The sequence below is a fragment of the Hippoglossus hippoglossus genome, chromosome 17 (assembly GCF_009819705.1).
Source record: "Hippoglossus hippoglossus isolate fHipHip1 chromosome 17, fHipHip1.pri, whole genome shotgun sequence".
NCBI lineage: Eukaryota > Metazoa > Chordata > Actinopteri > Pleuronectiformes > Pleuronectidae > Hippoglossus > Hippoglossus hippoglossus.
This window is the reverse complement of record NC_047167.1, coordinates 17,706,573-17,727,149: the sequence shown is the minus strand read 5'-3', so window position 1 is coordinate 17,727,149 and position 20,577 is coordinate 17,706,573. Positions and strand designations below refer to the sequence as shown.

General features: G+C 40.3%; 1 protein-coding gene across 10 annotated transcripts in view; it reads left to right on the top strand.

The window, feature by feature from the left end:
- The window catches only part of pde1cb (phosphodiesterase 1C, calmodulin-dependent b), a 79,909-nt gene that overhangs the window by 45,926 nt on the left and 13,406 nt on the right, over positions 1-20,577 (top strand). For all 10 annotated transcript variants that reach the window (XM_034613700.1, XM_034613698.1, XM_034613696.1 and 7 more), the window contains 6 exons: positions 13,400-13,513; positions 14,419-14,601; positions 16,577-16,643; positions 17,209-17,325; positions 17,761-17,901; positions 20,107-20,207. In XM_034613700.1, the coding sequence (XP_034469591.1) occupies positions 13,400-13,513; positions 14,419-14,601; positions 16,577-16,643; positions 17,209-17,325; positions 17,761-17,901; positions 20,107-20,207 (723 nt within the window). The remainder of the gene's footprint in view (positions 1-13,399; positions 13,514-14,418; positions 14,602-16,576; positions 16,644-17,208; positions 17,326-17,760; positions 17,902-20,106; positions 20,208-20,577) is intronic.

The following is a 20,577-nucleotide window of genomic DNA, read 5'->3' as shown; positions in this document are numbered from 1 at the left end:
GTTATGTTGTGTTTATCTCACTGACCTTCACATCTGTTATTCCACATTTCCACATTTCCAATATGACACACACACACACACACACACATGAGTCAGCCATGAAAAGACAAAAAAATGTGATGCTTTTTCAGTTAAAATTTTTAAATAAGCTTTCATACCATGTCTAAACATTTTGTTTGAGACTACACTACGAATACAGTAGTGTCACCATCTTCAGAGGACATTACATTGGCCCGACTCCAAACCACTGAGATCATCATGTACAATAATCGCCTCTGCGCGGGCAAGAAGGCTTTTCAGAAACAAATCAGTGACCTTGAACATAAACGTTGGTCCTCTGACAACCAAGACTCAGACCTGGAAGAAATCGACCTTTACAATGAAATCGAATGACTCTGAGTAACGAAAAAATATCTATACACATCTTGAAATAGCAGCATAGAAGCATGAACCCTGAACCTTGAAACCTTGGTATCAGCTAACCCCTCCTAAGCAAAGAAATGAATAATAGCAGAGGACGTCAGCACAGACCAAGGAGCAGGAGAGGGAGACCCTGTTTCCAGTCATTCCTGAGGTCGAGGTTTTAGCGGAGGTGAAGGAGAAAGAAACCTTGCATAAGGACGAACAAGCCAGAAAAAGAGATGGGGTCAGGTTTTTGTAATGCGATCGCCTCACAGTGGCAACATGTAGGAGCTCAAAGAAAACGCTCAAAGCAGGAAATAGCTTGAATTGGTGGTTGTACGTGAAGGCCTCTGAGATGAAGGAGGAAGATCGCTCGAAGGCTTTGACGAGCTGTTGAAGGAGAGAGATTAGCACCATTCTTTAATAAAGAACTTAAGTAAATGGTTGAAAGAGGAGGAGAATAAGGTAGTTTGCAAGACATATAAAAACCTTTGTTGAATCCTATGAAGATGTGAGGCTGTGGTGAGTCACCCCTTTCTGACCTGTGTGACTGCTGTTACACATCTTGTTGCTTCCTTATCTCTTTTGATTTCGTCAATCTTGAGTTTTGGTCATTTTAGTCCTACTACCCAACAAGAAGTGGGTTTCTTGTGGGACAGAACCAAATGTATTTGCAGGATCCACGAAAACGACTTGTGCAGGAAGGATGTTCACTCTTCGGCAGTATTTCTGCGATATCATATATTTTCTGCAAATAGAGTTCCTTCAGAGACTTGTCCTTGTCAAACTACATCGTGTGCAGTCATCAATCTACCTCTATCTTATCGTCTTTGGCTGAAAATGGCAATAAATCAATATTTCACCTTCATGTGTCTTGTGTCAGGTCTGTTGTGTTTCTTTTTTATTTATGTTTTAATTGACTGCTGCAGCAATAATTCTAGAAATGATTGAACAATAAAAAAAAACACAAACAATGGCTGCCTTATACATATATATGTTCATTATTATTTATACAGAAGTGTAATGAAGACACACAGACACACACAGAAACTTTAATTCTGATACATACATTTCTAATGGTAAACCAGAGCAGATCATATCTCTGGCTATATGTTGATAAATGTGCATTTAGATTTTGTAGTTTTGCGTTTTGGCACCATGTAATATTCACAAAAGCATAGTTTGGACATAATCTCAAACCATAACAAATATGTATTTATATATAAATGTTATAATGTGTTTATTTTTATATGCTTTTATATATTTTTGAAAATCTTTTATCAGTTGAGGAAATGAATTCACACAACGAATGTCCTTTCTTTGGTTTTGTCCGGTACCGCTGTATCTCTCCTTTCTCCATCTGCCTGTGTTACTTGTTTCAGTAGTTCATTCATCTTACGCACCCTCGAGTCTTCAACTGTAATTGTGTTTATGAGTCGCTCCCCGTGCTCAAGAGGAGTTTTTTTTTACACGTTTCAATTGTCCCAGAGTGGTTGTTATTGTTCAGAGATTTGACTTTGCTGTTCCCAGTGGGGCTGTGTAAGTTCCGTAAGAATCCATGTTAATAGTAAATAGAAGAAGCATTTGACACTGACAACACAAGACAAGCGGGTTTGTGGGTAAACTGAAGAAGTTTTAAGTGTTGCACAGCAGTTGCATCTAATTGTACAATGGGAGTATGTTGTATTTGTGACTGGAGAGCAGTTTTCTAACCCTTGATTGGTTCCAGGGTTAGTGAGCCCTATCCTGTACTAATGCCTCTACATTGGAGTTGCATCGTGTACTTCAATGTGAAAGAGGAGGCAGAGTACTTTTCTTAAGCATTGCACTGTTAGCTAGTGTGGCATCTTCGCAGGAAAACTCAGCATGAGACAGTGATTGTTGTCGTTATGATGATCACGTCGTCACTGAGCATCGGGCACGGCCACCATGAAGTGGAAATGCAAACATGTGTATCCAGTGTCAGCCTCTTGCAGTGAATACACAGTACATAGTACACATCGTACACTATTTCATTTCAAAAGAGTCAGCCACACACAATAAAAGCATCAGCAGGAGATGGAGTGCTCAAGAAATTACTGAGTCAATATTGCACGAGGTAGATTGGAAGGCTTGACGAGCATTTAACACAGGGTCGGTTATACCTCAGTCATATATTCAGTTTCACTTGAAAATACATGACACATTGAAACTAAAACTACTCCTCACACAATTTTACTTTGCCTTGAAGCTAATAAAACTCTGCAGTTCCTGTAGACAACTCCACTGTAGAAATGCTCTGTCACTTTGAGGAAACAAACATTGGATCTGACAGCAAGGAGTTTACTCTGTGTCACACACAAGGTTCCTCTCTGCCTCTGTCTCCTATGGACCTGTGGCGGCGATGGAATGCATATTTTAATCTCTGGGATTACATAACACAGCACGTTAGGGATTATTCTCCAGCAGCGACACATGTTATAGGAGATGGAGTGTGTGGCGGCACAGTTAGTGCTGTAGGGATATGGTCAGTGCAGTGAAATCAGGGGTGTGATTTGTGTGCGACGTTAGGGATGCAGACATTGTTTATTTTGTTTTATGGTTTTAACTCTTGATTTTCTTGCCTCTTAGAGTCACTCAGTGCACTACATTTTCAGGGTGTACTTTTAGTTGCCATATGGAAAGACATAATGTCAGTTCATCTAGAGTGCATGCTGTGCTGGAACATATGGTGCAAGGACAAGAGGGTGTCGTACTGCAGATCAAGTGGAAGATAAACAGAGAGAAGGATATATACAAATGTTCTATATGTGTTTATGGTTTCCCCGTGTGAGTTGATGGAGTGACAGGAGCTCTACAGATCCTCGGTGAGGTCAATTAGTGCAGTTGGGTAGTTTTGAGTCAGGCCACTGGACTTTGATAACGCATTAAGATTTCTGTAATTTCAAATATTCAGCTGTCTGTTGCATTTGAACAGACTGGAGTCGGGTGTGTGGTCGTGTGTCGAATGTCTGATGGAGCTGCTTCACTCTGCTGGCTTCGCTAATCTACTCCAACAAAGAAGAACACAGGGATATGATCCGGGAGCTGTGTCAGTGTTTCCAGCTTTTTATGCAAATGCAGCGATTTTAATTTCAGATTAAATGTGTTACTCCTCATACCTTTTGTCTTTGATTTCACACACTGATAAAACACGTTTGTGTCTTGAGAGTACCTCAAGTTTTTAAGGGAATTTACAACTTTGCAGGCAGATTGTTTTTGCAAGTTTGACTGGACTTAAAATAGATAGTTCTTATTAGAGCTGGATCGATTTGGTTTTTTGGGAGCCGATGCCAAAACCATTAGTAGGCACTCGGCAGTAAAGAATGTCGATATAGATGTTGTATATTGAATAGTTCCCCAACATTTTTTAATAAAATGTATCAATATATATTATACCATAAACTTGCATTTAGATAGTCTGATGAGCCTTGCTGCACCATTCTATTTTTTTTCAAACCAGCTTTCTAAAACTGTCTGTTCGTGTTCTGTAATGTGTTGCTCAAATCTATCTGTCATTTGAAGTCTAAAACCGAAGGCGGACAGTCGTGCGGTCATTAGTGAGTCTATTAAATCCCTAATTATGCGACACTGCAGTAGCGTCTATACGTTCCAGGAAGCTCCCGTTTTCGCCATAAATGAATTTGCTTCCATTTGACCTCCTCTCCCTATAAACCTATTGTCCTCTTCTGATGATTAATGGTGTGAGTCATGGAAAGAAACTATTAATTGGCCAAGTCTACTTTTCCATATTTTTTGCAACTTTGGTGATTATATAATAAATCATAACAATTCTTAATAAGATTCCTGCATATTTCACCTTGACAACAAAAGATGAGGTGCATGCTTAACTGAATGAAGTGTAGTAACCATCGGCTGTTACAGGTGAAGGTTAAGTTAATTGATAACCTCATTTATTTGGAAATGACTTTGGTACGTGACTTATCTGCACTCGAGGATACTATTTTCCTAAATGTATATCTTTAATGTATGCATGAAAAGCGTGTTTAATAAAGTACATCCTTCAAGTTACAAATGTTGATACTACTTTTATCTGTTTTTCTCACAACATCCACATACATATTCATTTATTATGTGTTACAATGAGCAAATCAATAATTTAATCATGCTGAATTAATAAATTCTTCTAATGCAAAGGTTGAGATTAAGGTTAAATTAATGAAGTTGATATTTCTGTTCTAAAGTCAAGCCCAACCCAACTAGATGCTCTCAGTTTCCTTCTGGCTGCAGGCCGTTCTCTCATGTGCTCCAGAGGGTGTCCCCCACTGTAGCTACATAACTCTGTCACATGAGGATTAGATCACGCTGTTAGGACCGAGACCAAAACCCCCAAGCACATACCCAAAGCTACACAGGTGCACTAGTCTGATACTCCTGTGACGCAGTGCTGGCTGTCGTCATGCTGTGCGGCTGCTTGTGTGCAGACTGACTGCGCTCCGCTAAGCTGCTGTCTCTGTTTTATTTCCCTGCAGAACAAATGACTTCCCAGAACTAACAAATTGCTTACTGGGATTAAATGAAATGTAGTTTGGATTTGGAAAAGGATTTAGATTTTTTTTTTTTCTGCAGACAGCCGGGGAACACAAATACATGCACACTTGCTCATTAGCACAACCACATTCAGGTTTATTAGCTTATGAACTGTGGTCAAAACCAATACACCTCTATGTGGTCAGGCAGCACAGACGATAAGGCACCATATTTACCACCCAAAAAAAACATGATGTTAATGATTGATTGGGATTTTAATTTTATTCATTAGGATCTTTCTGTCATTTTAAGCTTTAGTCTCATGGACATTCTAGCTTTACATTGTTCTACAAATCAAACCCTTCAGCCTGTGTTGTCCAGGTTGAGACGCGTCACATCTACTGAAGCTGCCAGTAAACACTTCATTCAACTCACTGCTGTGCACCACAAAGTGCATGGAGCCAAACCCTGTGTATTGTAGTTCGCTGTGAAGAAACCTGCACACTGTCTGCTCATGTTTACAGACCTGCCTGTCAGTAATATGTCAACTTTTATTTGAGCAAAGAAGGAGAATTTACAGCATCTACTCTGGAGGTTGTCCGACCTTCGTTGCACATTTTTTTTATTTGCCTGGTGCAGCGTTCAACCAAAGTTCAATTTTACACAACTGCATCAAAACCTGTAAAAAAGACTTCATTGCCTTATATGGAGCTGACTACTGAGGAGGTCAAGGTATAACTTCTGGAATACTGACATGTTGTCTCTGGTTTATGTAAATGCTACACTATGAGTGAATATATATATATTTCAGCACATCATTAGTTTATTTGTTTATTATTTGTATCTCTCCACTAAAGCACTGCATTGATATTTACTGAGTTAATTAAGTGAATCATCCAAGATAATGACTTGTTTTGACTCTTAGTGTTTTACTATCTACTTGTTATAATCAACTCTTGCTCTTTTGAAATTGATGTCTTTATTTGTTATGTTTATCTGTATACATTTGTATATCCTTCACACTTTTATTGTTCAACTTACGAAACATATGCATCAGTTTTAAAGGTAAAATTTGAGGTTGGGTTAATAGTCCAATAGTCAAACAATAGTAAATACATGACAGAGTCTAATCATTGCAGCCTCATTTCGCATCTGCAGTAATGTTTTGTGACACATATCTTTTCTGAAGGTGTCTTCGTTGGAAACCATTTAATTCATATGTTTTTTACCTCATCTTGTGGATTTGATTGGCAGACTTTGACACGAGTGGGCCGCATTGAGCCAACCACTGATCTTTTTTAAGGTTACTTCTGTCCCCCGCCATCCTTGTCACATCTGTCATTTTGCAGCCTCCCACGGCGGAGGCTTTGTTTGGAGCAGATATCAGAACTTTTGAAGGGAGTTACCAATATTGTTCCGAGAGTGCGCTCACTTGCACCGAGGCAGCATTTGTAATTTTAATGAGAGCCATCAGCAGCAGCCTGAACCTGCTACAGCTCTTCCCACCCAAAGCTGAATGGCCACCGACGCTCGGTGTGGGCGTCACATTAACATTTGTATTTACATACACAGCTCACATTCCACAGCAACACAACAGACACTTTAACACAACAGAAACAATTTGTCAATGTACAACAATGCAAGTCATTTTCCATAACTTTCTGTCCTTAATGTTTTTTATTGAAAATCTTTAGTGCTGCATCATTCTTTGTTATACAAGTGTCTTGTTGGACACTGCAGAAACCCTGTCTCCGTTTTCAGTGACAAAGAAACTAGTGGAAAAACTGTCACGTTCTTCATAATCAATGGCAAACAGCTCCGAGAGATGTTTCATTGTTGCCGTTGTTGATGAGAAGACATCTCCAGATTAAATCGCGCCTCATGCCTCCCTGCTTCCACCCATCTGTCTTGTCAAAATGTAGATGTCCCTGGACCCCAGTGTTTTATTGACGGGCGTGCTGCAGTCACAAATCATGGTCCAGACTGCAGAATATGTGGCAGCACGGCTTAACTGAGTCATCGTGTTTTTACAGGCCTTGTTCCTCTTATCAGCCCAAAACCTGTGTGTGTGTGTTCCCTGAAAGCATGCTAATCTCCCCGGGTGATTGCATTGACCCCAGGCCATTGATTACACACCATCAAGGCTAAATGTCATTGGAACACAGGCGCTGACCATTTTTTTTGCATCCTGGCAGTTCTCTCATTCCCCCTCTCAACGAGCCCCATTTATTCCCCCCCCCAGTTGCTTTCTGCTGTGTGGAAAATGGGCTCCGACTGTTGCTGCGGCTTTTCAAGGCAGACCTGCTTTTATGATGAGATAAATCAGAATGGGATACATTTCATTTTTAAGGTTGTTTTTTTTCCCTGGTGGGTTTGATGTGGATTTTTCTTTTTTGCCTGAGTGACAAAGCAATTGTTCGAGGTAGGAACAAGCTGTTGCTACGTAACCTCTTTTTATGCTGTTTAATTTTCCTTTTTTTCCTCCCCATCGTTCACTTCTGGCTGTCACAACAGCTGTCGAGAGGTTGAGCGTTGTGGAGCCGCACTTTACTCTGCGGGCCAGCTCCAGTTTGACACCAGGTCATTTCAGTCTTTTCATTTTTTTTTTTCAAATTCCTATTCCTCTCTCTGAGCAGGTCGGCCAAGGCCAAACAACTGGATGCAATAAGAATAAGAGGAGGAAAATGCTCTCAACCTGAATTGCAGCTCTAATCTCCTCTGTGCGCTCTCTCCGCTCAGCCCTACGAGGAAAAACAAATAAATCTTTCATCTTCAGATAGAGGCAGACAGCTGGAGGCTCATTTCTTTGCCACGCTCTGTCACTGGTCTGCTAAACCACCCGGCGACCACTGGAATTTGTCCGTGTAGTTTGGAAGGTGACATCCATGAGGCAATATTACAGGTAGCTGGTTATTCATGTTTTTTTTGTGTTTTATATATAATTAAAAAACTATGTATTCAAAAGTCTATTTGCGATTCTGTTAGAGTGCGTACCTCTTACAATGCCCAAGCTCCACCAAATTTCACACACTCATAGATATCACTTCCCTTAACATGCCAAGTTTTCACCAAGATCCATGAATTACTCTCCTGACCCATATTACATCTTTTCGCCAAGTTTCGTGGTCATCCCACCTGTAGTTTTTGCGTAATCTTGCTACAATCAAACAAACTACCAAATGACTGAGGTGAAAACATAACCTCCCTGCCAGAGGTAAAAAGTCCAAACTAACATTTCAATCAGTATAAATAAATGTGCATTATATTAGCCTTTCGGTTCTTATGCTTTTGTAAATGCACTTTTCTAACCTACAGAGCTCTTCAAGCCAAAAGGTCTGTGATGACGCATTCACAGCAACTTAATTCTCACGTCTTTTCAGCCCAGCTACACGTCAGGAGGTTATTTGTGGCAGTTTTACTCCATTGAGCGCCGTTATATTGGAGTTCCTGCAGGTCAAGCTTTCAGCTGACCCGAGCTGTCAGTGAAATATCGAGCCGTCAAAGAGCACATACATGGAGGCACATATCAAAGGCTTCAGCGATGGGGCTGGTCAGCTGTGGCCTCTGTAATAACTCTGTCACCACCTTGGAAAGGTTGCCAGCGTAATGCACAGACATCCATACTCTAACCTATCTTTAGACCTATGGATTAATATTAGGAAATCAATGTATTAAAGTGGCACAGTTGATTGCAGCTTTTAGGGAGGAAACCCACATCCTGCCTGCTTAACTGTGGCTGCTTATATTCCACCCAGAATAGCACACATTTGTTGTTTTAATTTAAAGGAAAGCTACTTGTATTTCTAATCTTTCAGAGACAACTGTGACTGTGGTCATCTTAAATTCAGTGTGGTTTCAACTATGCACAAATGCCTATTTACCACATTTCTGCTGTGGTTCAGTATGTTTCCATCCTTTACTCAGTAGCCGTATTTTGAGTTTTTTCTTGTTACAGTAGCAGCAATATGTGGCTGGTATGAACCATAAGTCATGTAGAGCTCAGGACTGTCAACCGAGCTTCATGTGTATGTCTGAGCAATATTCTCCGAGCGGTAGCCGAGCAGCGTCTCTTTCATGGCAATACTTTCTACATACACTACAGTTCGTATCGTCTGTTTCTCTTCTATTCACATTCATATTTGAGCTACTCTACAGTATCAGAGCTATAAAACCTTTTCTCCTTCATGATTGTTTTCTAAATGTTTCCTTTTTTCATTTCAAGCACTGGTGCAGTGATTATCTAAACCTGCCTGTTTGTAATGAGCTGTTTTCTTGCAGCTCTCTGTAAAAGTCACCTGCAGTAATTCAGCCACGATGAGTCAAAGACCTGCTGCTGGATTCAATCTGAGGAACCCTGAAGCTGCGCCACCGCTGCTGCACAAAGAGCTGTTCACATGTTACTTTCAAAATTCAGTGGCGCTCGACTCAGATCTTATAGTCGAAAGATTTGATCGATTGATTATTCAGTTAACTTTTAAAGGTAACTTGAAGTAATTTTTCAATAAAAAAAAATACCAAACTTTACATTTCTTGTTTCTCTAAAATTCCAGTATTGTTGTTTTTTCCTGTTTGATATAAATATAAATTAAAAACCTTTTGGTTCATGACTGAAATTCGAACACTAAGTCACCTTGGTTTTAATTTGTCATCATTTTCTGACAAATTAAGCGATAATAAACTAGTCCCTTTAATATTTATGTAATCTTCTCTTCTCAACAGTTTGTGTTATTAATGGCCCCCTTTTTCTGTTCTGTCGAACCATGCGATCCAACTCGTCTGCCTTTCTGAACTCTCGAAGCAGAATTCCTTCTGATGACTTTGTCATGAAAGATCGAACCCTTCTGTTCTGTGTTCAGACTGAGCAGTTGATAATGGAGGGAAGTGAGAAAATTACTCCAGCACCAGAGCAAGTGTTCGGTCACAGCGAATCACACGGCTGTTGCTCCTCTGCCCTGCCAGCTTTATCTCTAGCTTAAAGGGAATTTTTCAGCTGGCTCCGAGCCCAGGAGTTACTTTGGGCCCGACCCGTTCTATTAACACAGCGTGTCGCCTCCCATGCTAATGACAGCAGGTGAAATGAGCCAATTCCTTTTTGGGTGCCGGAGACACTGATTTATGGAAAGGACTTCACGTTGGCTGACATCATCACACAAGTCTTTCTCTTTGGTTTTAAAAGGAAAACAAAACTGATGTTTGACTCGTTGCATCCTGCAGTTTCCAAAGGGATTTAAGGAAAACAGAAAATCTTTCAAACACTACTTCATTCTCTCTATAAAGCCGCTCTGGATGCTCCGCATGAAGTAAATTATCTTTTGAACGAACGTCAAAAATTGATTGGGCATTCACTTTAGTCCATTGTTGGACAAACAAAAGCAACAAGCCTGCGACAAAGCTTCTCTCCAGAAACACTCAGCAGGGATCAACATTTTCTTCAATACATGTGCTAATGTCATTAAATGTTGGCTTTAAAAATAAGCGCGGCACACCGGCACTACTGTGCAACAAGATGGAAAGTCAAAGCAAATGACCAACACAAAAAAATCGACATTGTTTGTTGGATTATAGACGAGGAGCTTTGTTAAAGGAGTTTCTTTCCTTTCTCAAATATTAGCAGGGAAGCTCACTGGCACACAGCTGCTCATAATAACCATTATTAGCCCCAACGGAATCACATGTGCCGTGATTCTAGACTCCCAGCTTCCAGTTCGTCCATTCACTTCCTTGTGATTCTTAAAATAGCAGCTCAAGAGGGACATCAGCACGTGAAGCAGCTGCTGTCATACACAGGGAATCATACACTGCTTCTTTCTGCGGGAATATAAAAAAACAGGGCTTATGACCTCTTTTGCAGCCAGCCACCAGAGGACAATCCAGATGATTTGAGGATCTGGCATGTCGTCCATCTTTATATACAGACTTTGACTCCTTTAAAAGCAGCAGCATGTGAAAGTTTTCATTTTTTCAGTGTAAGTATGTCAACATTGATGGATTTGCAACATAATATCTTCCAATATTCATGGTACCCAGAGGATGAACCCCACTGACTCTGAGGATCCCCTGAATCTTCTTGTAGTGACACCCTGAAGTGGACATTTTTCTACTTTTCTTGAAATATTTTACAAACATTGGTTTACCATGAAAATCAGACATTCTAGCAGAGGATGAGTTGTTGAAATGTTTCCTCCCTAAAATGTGTTTTTATTCAAATACCAGTAAGTGATTTTGTCCACTGTGGTGACACCTCACGGGGCTGCGAGCGTGGATGTAGACTCTCTGTACTTAAACCTCTCACTAGACTTTTCTGCATCAGTATGGAAATTATGACTGTGGCTCTTTTATAGAAGCAGGCTGGAAGGAATTACTTTCAGCATTTCCCGCCTGATATTATTTCACAGCAGACAGTATGTCAGAGGTTCGCATTGAAGCCTTGCAGCCAAAGAGACACAAGTTCCACTTCTGTCCCATATTTTTGAGGACTTACTTTACCATTCAAATTGATATATAAGTCTGGTGGTGTACACGTTTGATCTGCTAACATAGCGTGAATGTTTCAGTGCTGTCCACACCGCACGTTAAGGCCCCAGTCACAACTTTGGACATTAGAATAAATGCATTCATGTTTGTATCGAGACCTTTTTCTCCTCAACCCTTTGCATAGAAACGTTTTGGATCCTCCACTTGGTAGAATTGCCGCTTCTGTCAGGGAATGTAATCAATGAGAGCACCTGAAACCTTCTACTCTCCCACCTCTCTGCTTAATAATTCAACATCCAGCATAGCCTCTGTGGGCATTGACTGTGAAAGGGAGCGCATGACCTCCAGCACAGCAGCAGGTGGTATTCTGCTCGGGGGTTGCACTGTGCGCAAATTGATGATAACTTGCTTTTTCTCTTTTGTGCTATTTCGGTCGGTCTTTTGCTATATGGCTTTGGCGAATGTGAAGAAAGAAATATTACTGAAGGCATGAATCTATAACCACAAGCATATTAACATTGAGAAAATATAACACAGGGAAGATAGTGTTTTATTTATTTTATGCTAAATCACTCAATAAATGTGCACCACAATGAATGCAAAAATGTTCACGGCAAACATATATTAATATCTGTTAAAGCAAATGTTTCAAGTGTCCTACACAAGACCAGCAGCTGCTTGTAAATGCCACCTTGAAAGTGATAACAACTTTATAAAGCCTCTAACTGTCTTTAGAAATGTCTGTTGGAGTTGCTCACGATTCACAAACATTGAATCTGAACCAGTCGAGGACAAAACAAGTGACGCTGACCCGCAGGCTATAAATAAAATGAAATGTCAAAGGTCACATAGTAGGAGAATCTCATGCAAATGAGTGAAGAATCTGCAGAAATCGAAGGTGGCAGATTTTAAAATCTTTGAATTCTCTGAGCGCGAAAAGCACAAGTGCAACTAATGACATCAGTGATGGCTTCATTCCTATTAAGTGTCCCATTAGAGCAGGAGACCAGAGCTCAGGAGCTGGAATTCAGCCACTAGTAATGTTATTAATCACACCTGTGGTTGACAGACTGTTTCCTATAGGAAAGGCCGATACAGGAGAGTGTGACATCAATCAACTGCACGATCCCATCTGAGCTTAAATGAACTAGAATGAAAACATATATGTATGTAGCCTCTTTTAAAGCAACGTGGCAGTAATACAAAATATTTCATCTAATTTATTTACAAGGACAGAATTCTGGCAAATTTTCAACTGAGATGTTTTGAATCCAATGATGACGACAAGATGCCAGAAACAAATGGAAAAAGAAATAAAGGAAAAGAGAAAATAGAGCAACAGCATCAACACAAACTCACCAGTATCCACTATTCAGCACGTGTAACCATGCATGTAACACAAAGCAACAAGCAATACTGTTTACAACACATGTGCAGACATGCAGAGCAGCAATACAACGTGAATGAAGTATGATATACAATATTGAGCTACATAATATGTTAAAAGATGCAGTAACATGTTAGTAAAATGGTTATATCATACATCTAACACCTAATCCATGCAGCACAGCTATAGACTATAGAGGGTAGAAGCCACTCTGCAGACAAAGTACTGGTAAATTGGGCAAAAAGGACATTGAACAAGTAAACATCACGTCCAACCAGCAATAACAGGAATTAAAAATTATCCCAACTTTTCACTGCACACACTGTGACTATTTCATTAAAAAACATATTTTGCATCTAGTGAAAAATGTAGTATTCTGGTTTTATGCTGCTCCTCACTTTGTACGTTTACGTCTTGATTTATCTCTTAATGTAATTGTATGTTTGTGTGCTGTTTTCTCACTTTGTAATTTAGCCTGAGAGGACAAGTTTTAGTTTCGTTCAATCTCACCTCGTGCAGCAGAAACCCAGACCAGATTAATTGAATATCAGTGGCAATTATTTGATCATGTCGAGATGGCAGGGCAGTAATTGCATTTGTCAACTGACCGTTGAATCTCTGTTTTAGATTAAGATGTCTGGTGAAGCAGTTGGAGAGAGGAGAGGCTTCCCTCGCAGACCTCAAGAAAAACCTGGAGTATGCGGCGGCGGTGCTGGAATCCGTTTACGTCGAGGAGACGAGGTAAGAACACAAACAAGACAAAAGCTCCCTGCAGTGTATTAACCAGGTCCATTCACTGAGAACAACAGAACAGCACTGATGAAGGCCAGACTCTGGATAATGGATGACTGTCATTAGTGTGGCCATTGGCCTGTGTTGTAATTATTTGTTTCATTTTAACCATTCAGTGTGAGCTCTTCTACACACTGCAGCTACACTTACTTACATTGATCATTCATATTGTGACTGAGTATAAATATAAATATCTTCCCTCATTTGGTGTTTGGTGGAAAACGCTGTCTAACACGTAGGTACTCATCAAACCGTTCAGTTTTACCTTTAACTTGTCACCCATATATACTGTGTAACGGGTTTTTGATTTTGTGGCTGATGATTGTATGTCAATAGATGGATTCAGGTCCAGCGTATGAATAGGCTTATGGCATTATGTAAGCCTCTCGTCATCGAGATCTCGCCAGATTAGGGCCAGCGGTGGCATGACCACTCCAGGACGGAGGATGATGTACTATCCGGTGCAGAATCCATGTAGCGCCACGATTATCAGTGTGATGTGAATGCTTTTCTCTTTGCCATAAGAACATGTATTCAGTTCAGTGGGTGGAGACCAACAGGCTTTGCTCTTTATCCCTCGTACATGTCAACACAACAGGGTAGCTGTGGAGAATTATATCACGTAGTTGGATTTGAATCATGGTGTTTCAAGAGGCCTGGGATGTTTTGATGTTACATAAGAGGTGTTATTATTTGGCGGACAGCTCTGGGTTTTAAGTTTGATCCCCTATGAAAGTAGACCTGGTGTAAACTATAAATATGTTAGTAAGCCTGTGGTCTCTTTCCTTTCCTTTATTTCTTTTTCCATTTGTTTCTGTCCTTTTTCCACTCTCTCCCTTCTCCCTTGTGTTCAGACGCTTGGTGGACACAGAGGATGAGCTCAGCGACATCCAGTCGGAATCGGTGCCCTCAGAAGTGCGGGACTGGCTGGCCTCCACCTTCACTCGCCAGATGGGCCTGATGCTGCGGCGCAATGAAGAAAAGCCTCGCTTCCGCAGCATCGTCCACGCCGTTCAGGCTGGAATATTTGTCGAGAGGTGTGTGCGATGCACAAGAGCACAGACCACACTGGCATGCAGTTAGAAGTCAAACAGATTATCACCTTTATATTTCCTTCTCTGATGTTGCTGATCTATCATTGATCAAAACAAACCAGAGTAGCCAGGAGCAACTTAAAGCAATTCTATCAACAGCTTTAGTTTGGTCTTGCATAAGAAATGGACATTCACCCTGCCCTTGTGGGATTTGGGACTTTTGCTGCACGTACACTTTACATTACTGACATTTTTTGCTTTGGATGAATTTCCGTTTTATATGAAAATTGAAAAATACGTTGGGGCTTGAAAAGTGCTTGATTTAGATCATCCATCACACATTATAACTGCAATATATATATATATATATTATTAACTTTATCCATTTTGCTATGTAAAAATTCAAGGTTATTGTTGATTGGTTTTGCATACATATTAATAAAAAAATTTTGCAGCTTAAGAAATGGGGGAAATATTTCAAAATTCCAAGCCCCACGTCTCGTTTTAAAAACAATGCTACGGCCCTTTTAAAAGTTCAGTCTGCTGCAAATATATCTGCATGACTCAATCACCTGAGTCGACCATATATCATTACGGCCTTGGCAAGCCTGGCTAAGCACAATCATTTACAGAGTTACATCAGCTCCCTCTCCGAGGCTGTGCTTTATCACACACTAACATGCATTTGTTGCTGTAATCAGGGGCAAAGCAAGACTCCTAGCACAGAGAGGGCAGAGCCTCCTCACAGGCCCCCTCTGATAAAGTCATTTTAATATTAACAATGGAAAATAATGCCTACATATAAGCATTAAACAAAATTGTTCTGAAGAACTGAAAATAAAAAGGGGTTGCAAGTCATGTTCAAATGTTTCAGCACCAAGGACAGAGCATGACTTCTGACAGTTCAGCACCACAGCAGATAGACAGCGACAGTCACATAAACATAAAATATCAGTATACAGCACCACAACATTCAGACATAGAATTGATAATGACTAAATGGCAGATTCAAATACATAGCCTACCATCTACAACACCACAGGCAGTGACACAGACAGGCCTGAGATACAGTAAATGTACAAGAAACATCAAAATAACAAAACGTTCTTAGTATGTTAATAGTCTAAAAAGTAAAATTATGGCTGTTACACTCACCAGTTTATTCTTTGCTCATCCTGGTGTCATCCAGTTGTGTGCACCGGCCCTTTCCATACATTAAAATGATCAAGACGGAACGATCAATTGTTTATCCAGTCAGTCATCAATCAAAGAAATATTGGGTTTTAATGCACCTGATTTGTATTTTCTCTTCATTTTACTGCCTATATAAAATAAAAAAAACACACTCAGTAGTTAATGTTAAAGTTATATTGTAACCTGTCACTAAAGCTGTGCCAGTGATTTAGGGACAGACTCTGCAGTAGCTCGCAAGCGCCCCTACTCAGCGTGGGCCCCGGTGCAGTAACACTCTCTGCCACTAGGGTCGCTCTGAATGTTTTCTGAATTTAAAATGAAGATTAACTGGAAAAGAGGAAGAAAAAGAGTGAAAATGAAAAGATGGCCAGATGCATTTTTGGAAACTATTACAAGACTTTTAGTTTCTAAACGATAGTATTCATCCCAAAAAAGTATTGCGATGTTTAGCAATGCACACAACCTTCCAGATAATTCTAAATGCTTCACTAAGTCTCTTGGGGAATTACTCAGCCTGTTTTTGCATTTGTGATTAAATTAATCTACATTTCAATCCCTTGTTTTTAATAAAGCTTTAAACATTTAGCATGTGACCAAAATACAGACTTTTCCTAATGTACCCGTCTTTTAAAAACAGATTCCCACTGTGTGTTGTGTTGGTTTGAAGGTTATAGTGAGTCTTGGTGGGGAAGCTTCCAGGCTGTGCTCTGGGACCGGAGTTGTAACCTCTGGTGTTTACACTCAGCGGTGCGTTTCATTTGATGTTTTTATCTCATCCAAACAGGATGTACCGACGTACCTCCAATATGGTGGGACTCAGCTACCCCCCTTCTGTCATATCTGTGCTTAAGGTATTAACATGTGCACACACTCTTGAGCAGAAGCAAGCAGATAGGAAAATAACAACTTTAACCAAACAAAGACACACACACACACAATAACTGATCTGTGATGGGGCATAATTTCCATAAGGCCCTGGTGGCATTGCTCCCGTCACTTGTTGTTTTAGGTCTATTGCATATTTATATGTTCATCTGAGTCTCCTTCAGTTAGTACAGGGTGACCTTCCTTATCGGTGAAGGTTGTTGGGACTGTTTGCAACCTGAAATAAATACCTGCAGACAAAACTCAGCGCTGAAGATATGTACTGAAAACTGTGTATTTGGATAATATTTGTATTTACAGTAATAACTGAGTAACTGTGAGTTTAACCGAATAGTTTAGATGAAAATATGTGTCAAAGAGTATCAGATTAAAAAAACTGGTTCACGTAGCATGTCTGTTTTTGTTGTTATGCAATTTTATTGGAAAGCACAACAACATATATAGATTTTTTTCGTAACTTCATTGTTTTGCAACTTATATTGTCTAAGGAGAAACATGTCATCGTATATTTTTTTTCTCTCCCCTGCACAGCATGTTGACAAGTGGTCGTTTGACGTTTTCGCTCTAAATGAGGCCAGCGGGGATCACGCACTTAAATTCATATTCTACGAGTTACTCACAAGATACGACCTCATTAGCCGCTTCAAGGTAAAGTCACGAGGATAATAAAGCACCACAGTCACTGCAGTACTTGTGTTCATGTCATTAAAATGAGGAGAAACTAAAAATATGTAGTAAGGACGATGACCCTGCACCAGGTCTGATTTAATGGAAATCAGATAACTCACCTCTCCTTCCCGCTCAAGAGTTAGACGATGCATTGACAACACAAGGGGAGGTTGAAAATACTTAATCTTATACTGGTGAAGCTCATTTACCACAACACTTGAAGGTCCAGCATCTGAGGGAAAATGACACGGGCAATGATGCAGACCTGAGCTAGAGATTGTGACCTGGAGCAGCTTAAATAACGATCCATGATTTCATGACATCAAATTCAGATTCCCAGGAAGTGAAGTGACATGTGCTCATTATTAAAATCTGCCTGTAGAGGTCATTTACTGTTCATTTGTCCATCATCAGATCCCAATCTCCGCAGTGGTGTCATTCGTGGAGGCCCTGGAAGTAGGATACAGCAAACATAAAAACCCCTACCACAACCTGATGCACGCTGCTGACGTCACGCAGACTGTACATTACTTGCTACTCAAGACTGGCATGGTGGTGAGTGCTGCACAAGCACATTAGATGACACAGTGTTATCAGCATCCACTCTACAGAAACCAGTGGAACAGGCTTGTTTAGTTCCGAGAAAAGAAGCTCACTGAGTTGAAGCTTAATCGGTGGAATCAGGAGGATCTTATCCACGTGCTACTGCAGAACATCTCTGTCAGCTGATGTATGCGAGCCTGACTGCAGCGTTACCCAACATGCAGCTTCTCAACATGGCTTCATTCTCCTTTGGAAATGCACAAAATATTCTATCCTAAAAAACAAAAACACAAGTTACCCAAGAAAAAAAAAACATAATTCAATCCCAGTTTTGCTCAGAGCAGGTTTTTGAACTTCAACCCACATCTGTCAAAATGTCACACATCTGTCAAAAGTCACTCTTTCAACATTGGAAGTCAAATATTTTCTGTTGCTGTGACATTGCTTCATTCCTACCCTTTGTATTTCATCTTGCTTTTGTTCTTCTTTAATCTTACTGACCTAAATTTCCCAGCTTTGCTCCGAAGTGGCTTTAGGGTCGTTATGATGCTGCATTTATTCAAAAAAACAAACAAAAAAACCTGCTGAGTTTAAAGTCCCCAACCAGCCGAGCAGCCGGCCGCCCCCTGTTCCCATTGTTTTTATTTCATCACCTTAATAAGGTGGCTGCGACAGCTGTCGACATGGTGTGTTTCTTTGGCCAGTGCCTCCTGAAGTAAACCACATTACTGCCAGAGCCACAGACTCCCGGGAGAGCTGCGGAATAAAATCTATCATCTTGCAGGTCCTCCAGACTCCATTAAATCAACAATCAACAGGTCATTCATAAAGAAGGCCCGTGAGGAAACATACTGGGGGATGGATCGGGCATCTTGCGCCCATCACCCCATTCTTAATGAGTCTGCCATCACTGTTGATTAGTCACCAGTATCGACTGTGCTAAATCCCCACTCTGTGGACGTGAGTGCACTCAGAACATGCACATCTCAGAGGAAAATGCCCACTCACAGGTGTGAGGATGCTGCTGACATCACAGGTTAAACATGTATACAAGCATTCATTTCTATATGTTGAGCATGTTGACGTATGATGTAACAGGTAGTTTCTGTTTCTTTTTTTCCAATTAAAGAATTAAAGAGCATCTGTCATTTAGTGCACTGAACTTAAATTTGAATTGTTTTAATCTTTTGGCTCTATTTGGTCTTTGAGGCACTACATTTAAAAAGAGATATGCAAATTAAGTTTAATCTATTAGCAGAATATTAGTGGGCGATTTTACTAATCAAACAATCCTGTTTAAAGCCAAAAGGCAAAACCTGGTTCGAACTGATGGTAAACTTAATATCTTTGGGTTTTTAACCATTGGTTATAGGCAAAATCTGACATTTGAAGAGAACATTTGAGAAGAAATAACTATTGTCTTACATTTTGTAGTCAAACAAATCCCTGAACAATCATGACAAATATTAGATACATAAATAGTTGTAGCCCTATATGTATGTTTTCATCAAACTTGCCGCAAGAACATTTTCTAAAAATATCAAGCCATTCCTTCAACAGTCTCTGACGACTTTCACATTAAAATCTGCTAGCACCTAAAAAGGTTTAAACTCTGTGAAGGGATTTGTATTCTTACTTGTGACAGCATTAACTTACTTACCTGACTTTTTCATTTATATTTGGTAACAGTGACAAATCAAACAGAGACGTGAGAGGGAGAGAAGACGGACGAGTGTTGAAGCGACAGTTCAAAATGTGATTCTCAGTCGAGCTTGTCTTATCTAAAGTTTCCTTTCGGATTTTCTGACCTTTCCTCCGTCTCCTCCTCCCCATTTGTTTCCTCTCATCCCGACGGTAATGTGTTTCTCGTGCCAAATACTTCCCCTCCTCATCCTCTATATCACTTTTCACCTCCACATCTTCATGGCATGATGTACCATTTCCTGCGTCCCCCCCTTTTTTCCGTTCACTGGCTTCTCATTTCTCTCCTGTAATTTCTGGCCATTCTTTTCTCTTGTCTCCATTACTTTCCTGTTCCCTCTTTCCCGTCGATGTCTCTGTCTTTTCCATCTCATTGCCTCCCCCTCCTCAACACCCTTCTCTCTTCTACATGCTCCTCTTTATATCCTTCCCCTTATCTTCACCTTGCCATTGCTTCCTCACCCCCCCCCCCCCCTTTCCTCTCCCTCCCTTCCTCTCCTCTATCTCTGCCTGCAGCATTGGTTGACTGAGCTGGAGATCTTTGCCATGATCTTTGCGGCGGCAGTGCACGACTACGAGCACACGGGGACCACAAACAACTTCCACATTCAGACAAGGTAATGGATCATAAAATCAAAAATGCATGGCACTGACTCAGCCGATCAATGTTTTCATTTACAGCATGGGGGCTTTATATTCACACTGAGATCGCCTGCGGTGCAATAATGAGGCCGGGACAGGACGAGAGTCCATATGAACTCCAAACCTCCGGCAGAAAAGGAATAAAAACTCTTCTCTGGGACTCAAACTTGACATTGTCTTTGATAAGAACTTGAAAAGATCAAGAAAGATAACACAATGGGTCATGAAGTTTATAACCTATTCATTTTTATTTTGTACATCCTATGAATGAAACTTCATATTTTTTAGTTACATTTTCTTTTTTGTCCTCCTTATAATTGAATATTAAAACATTCTAAGATTTTG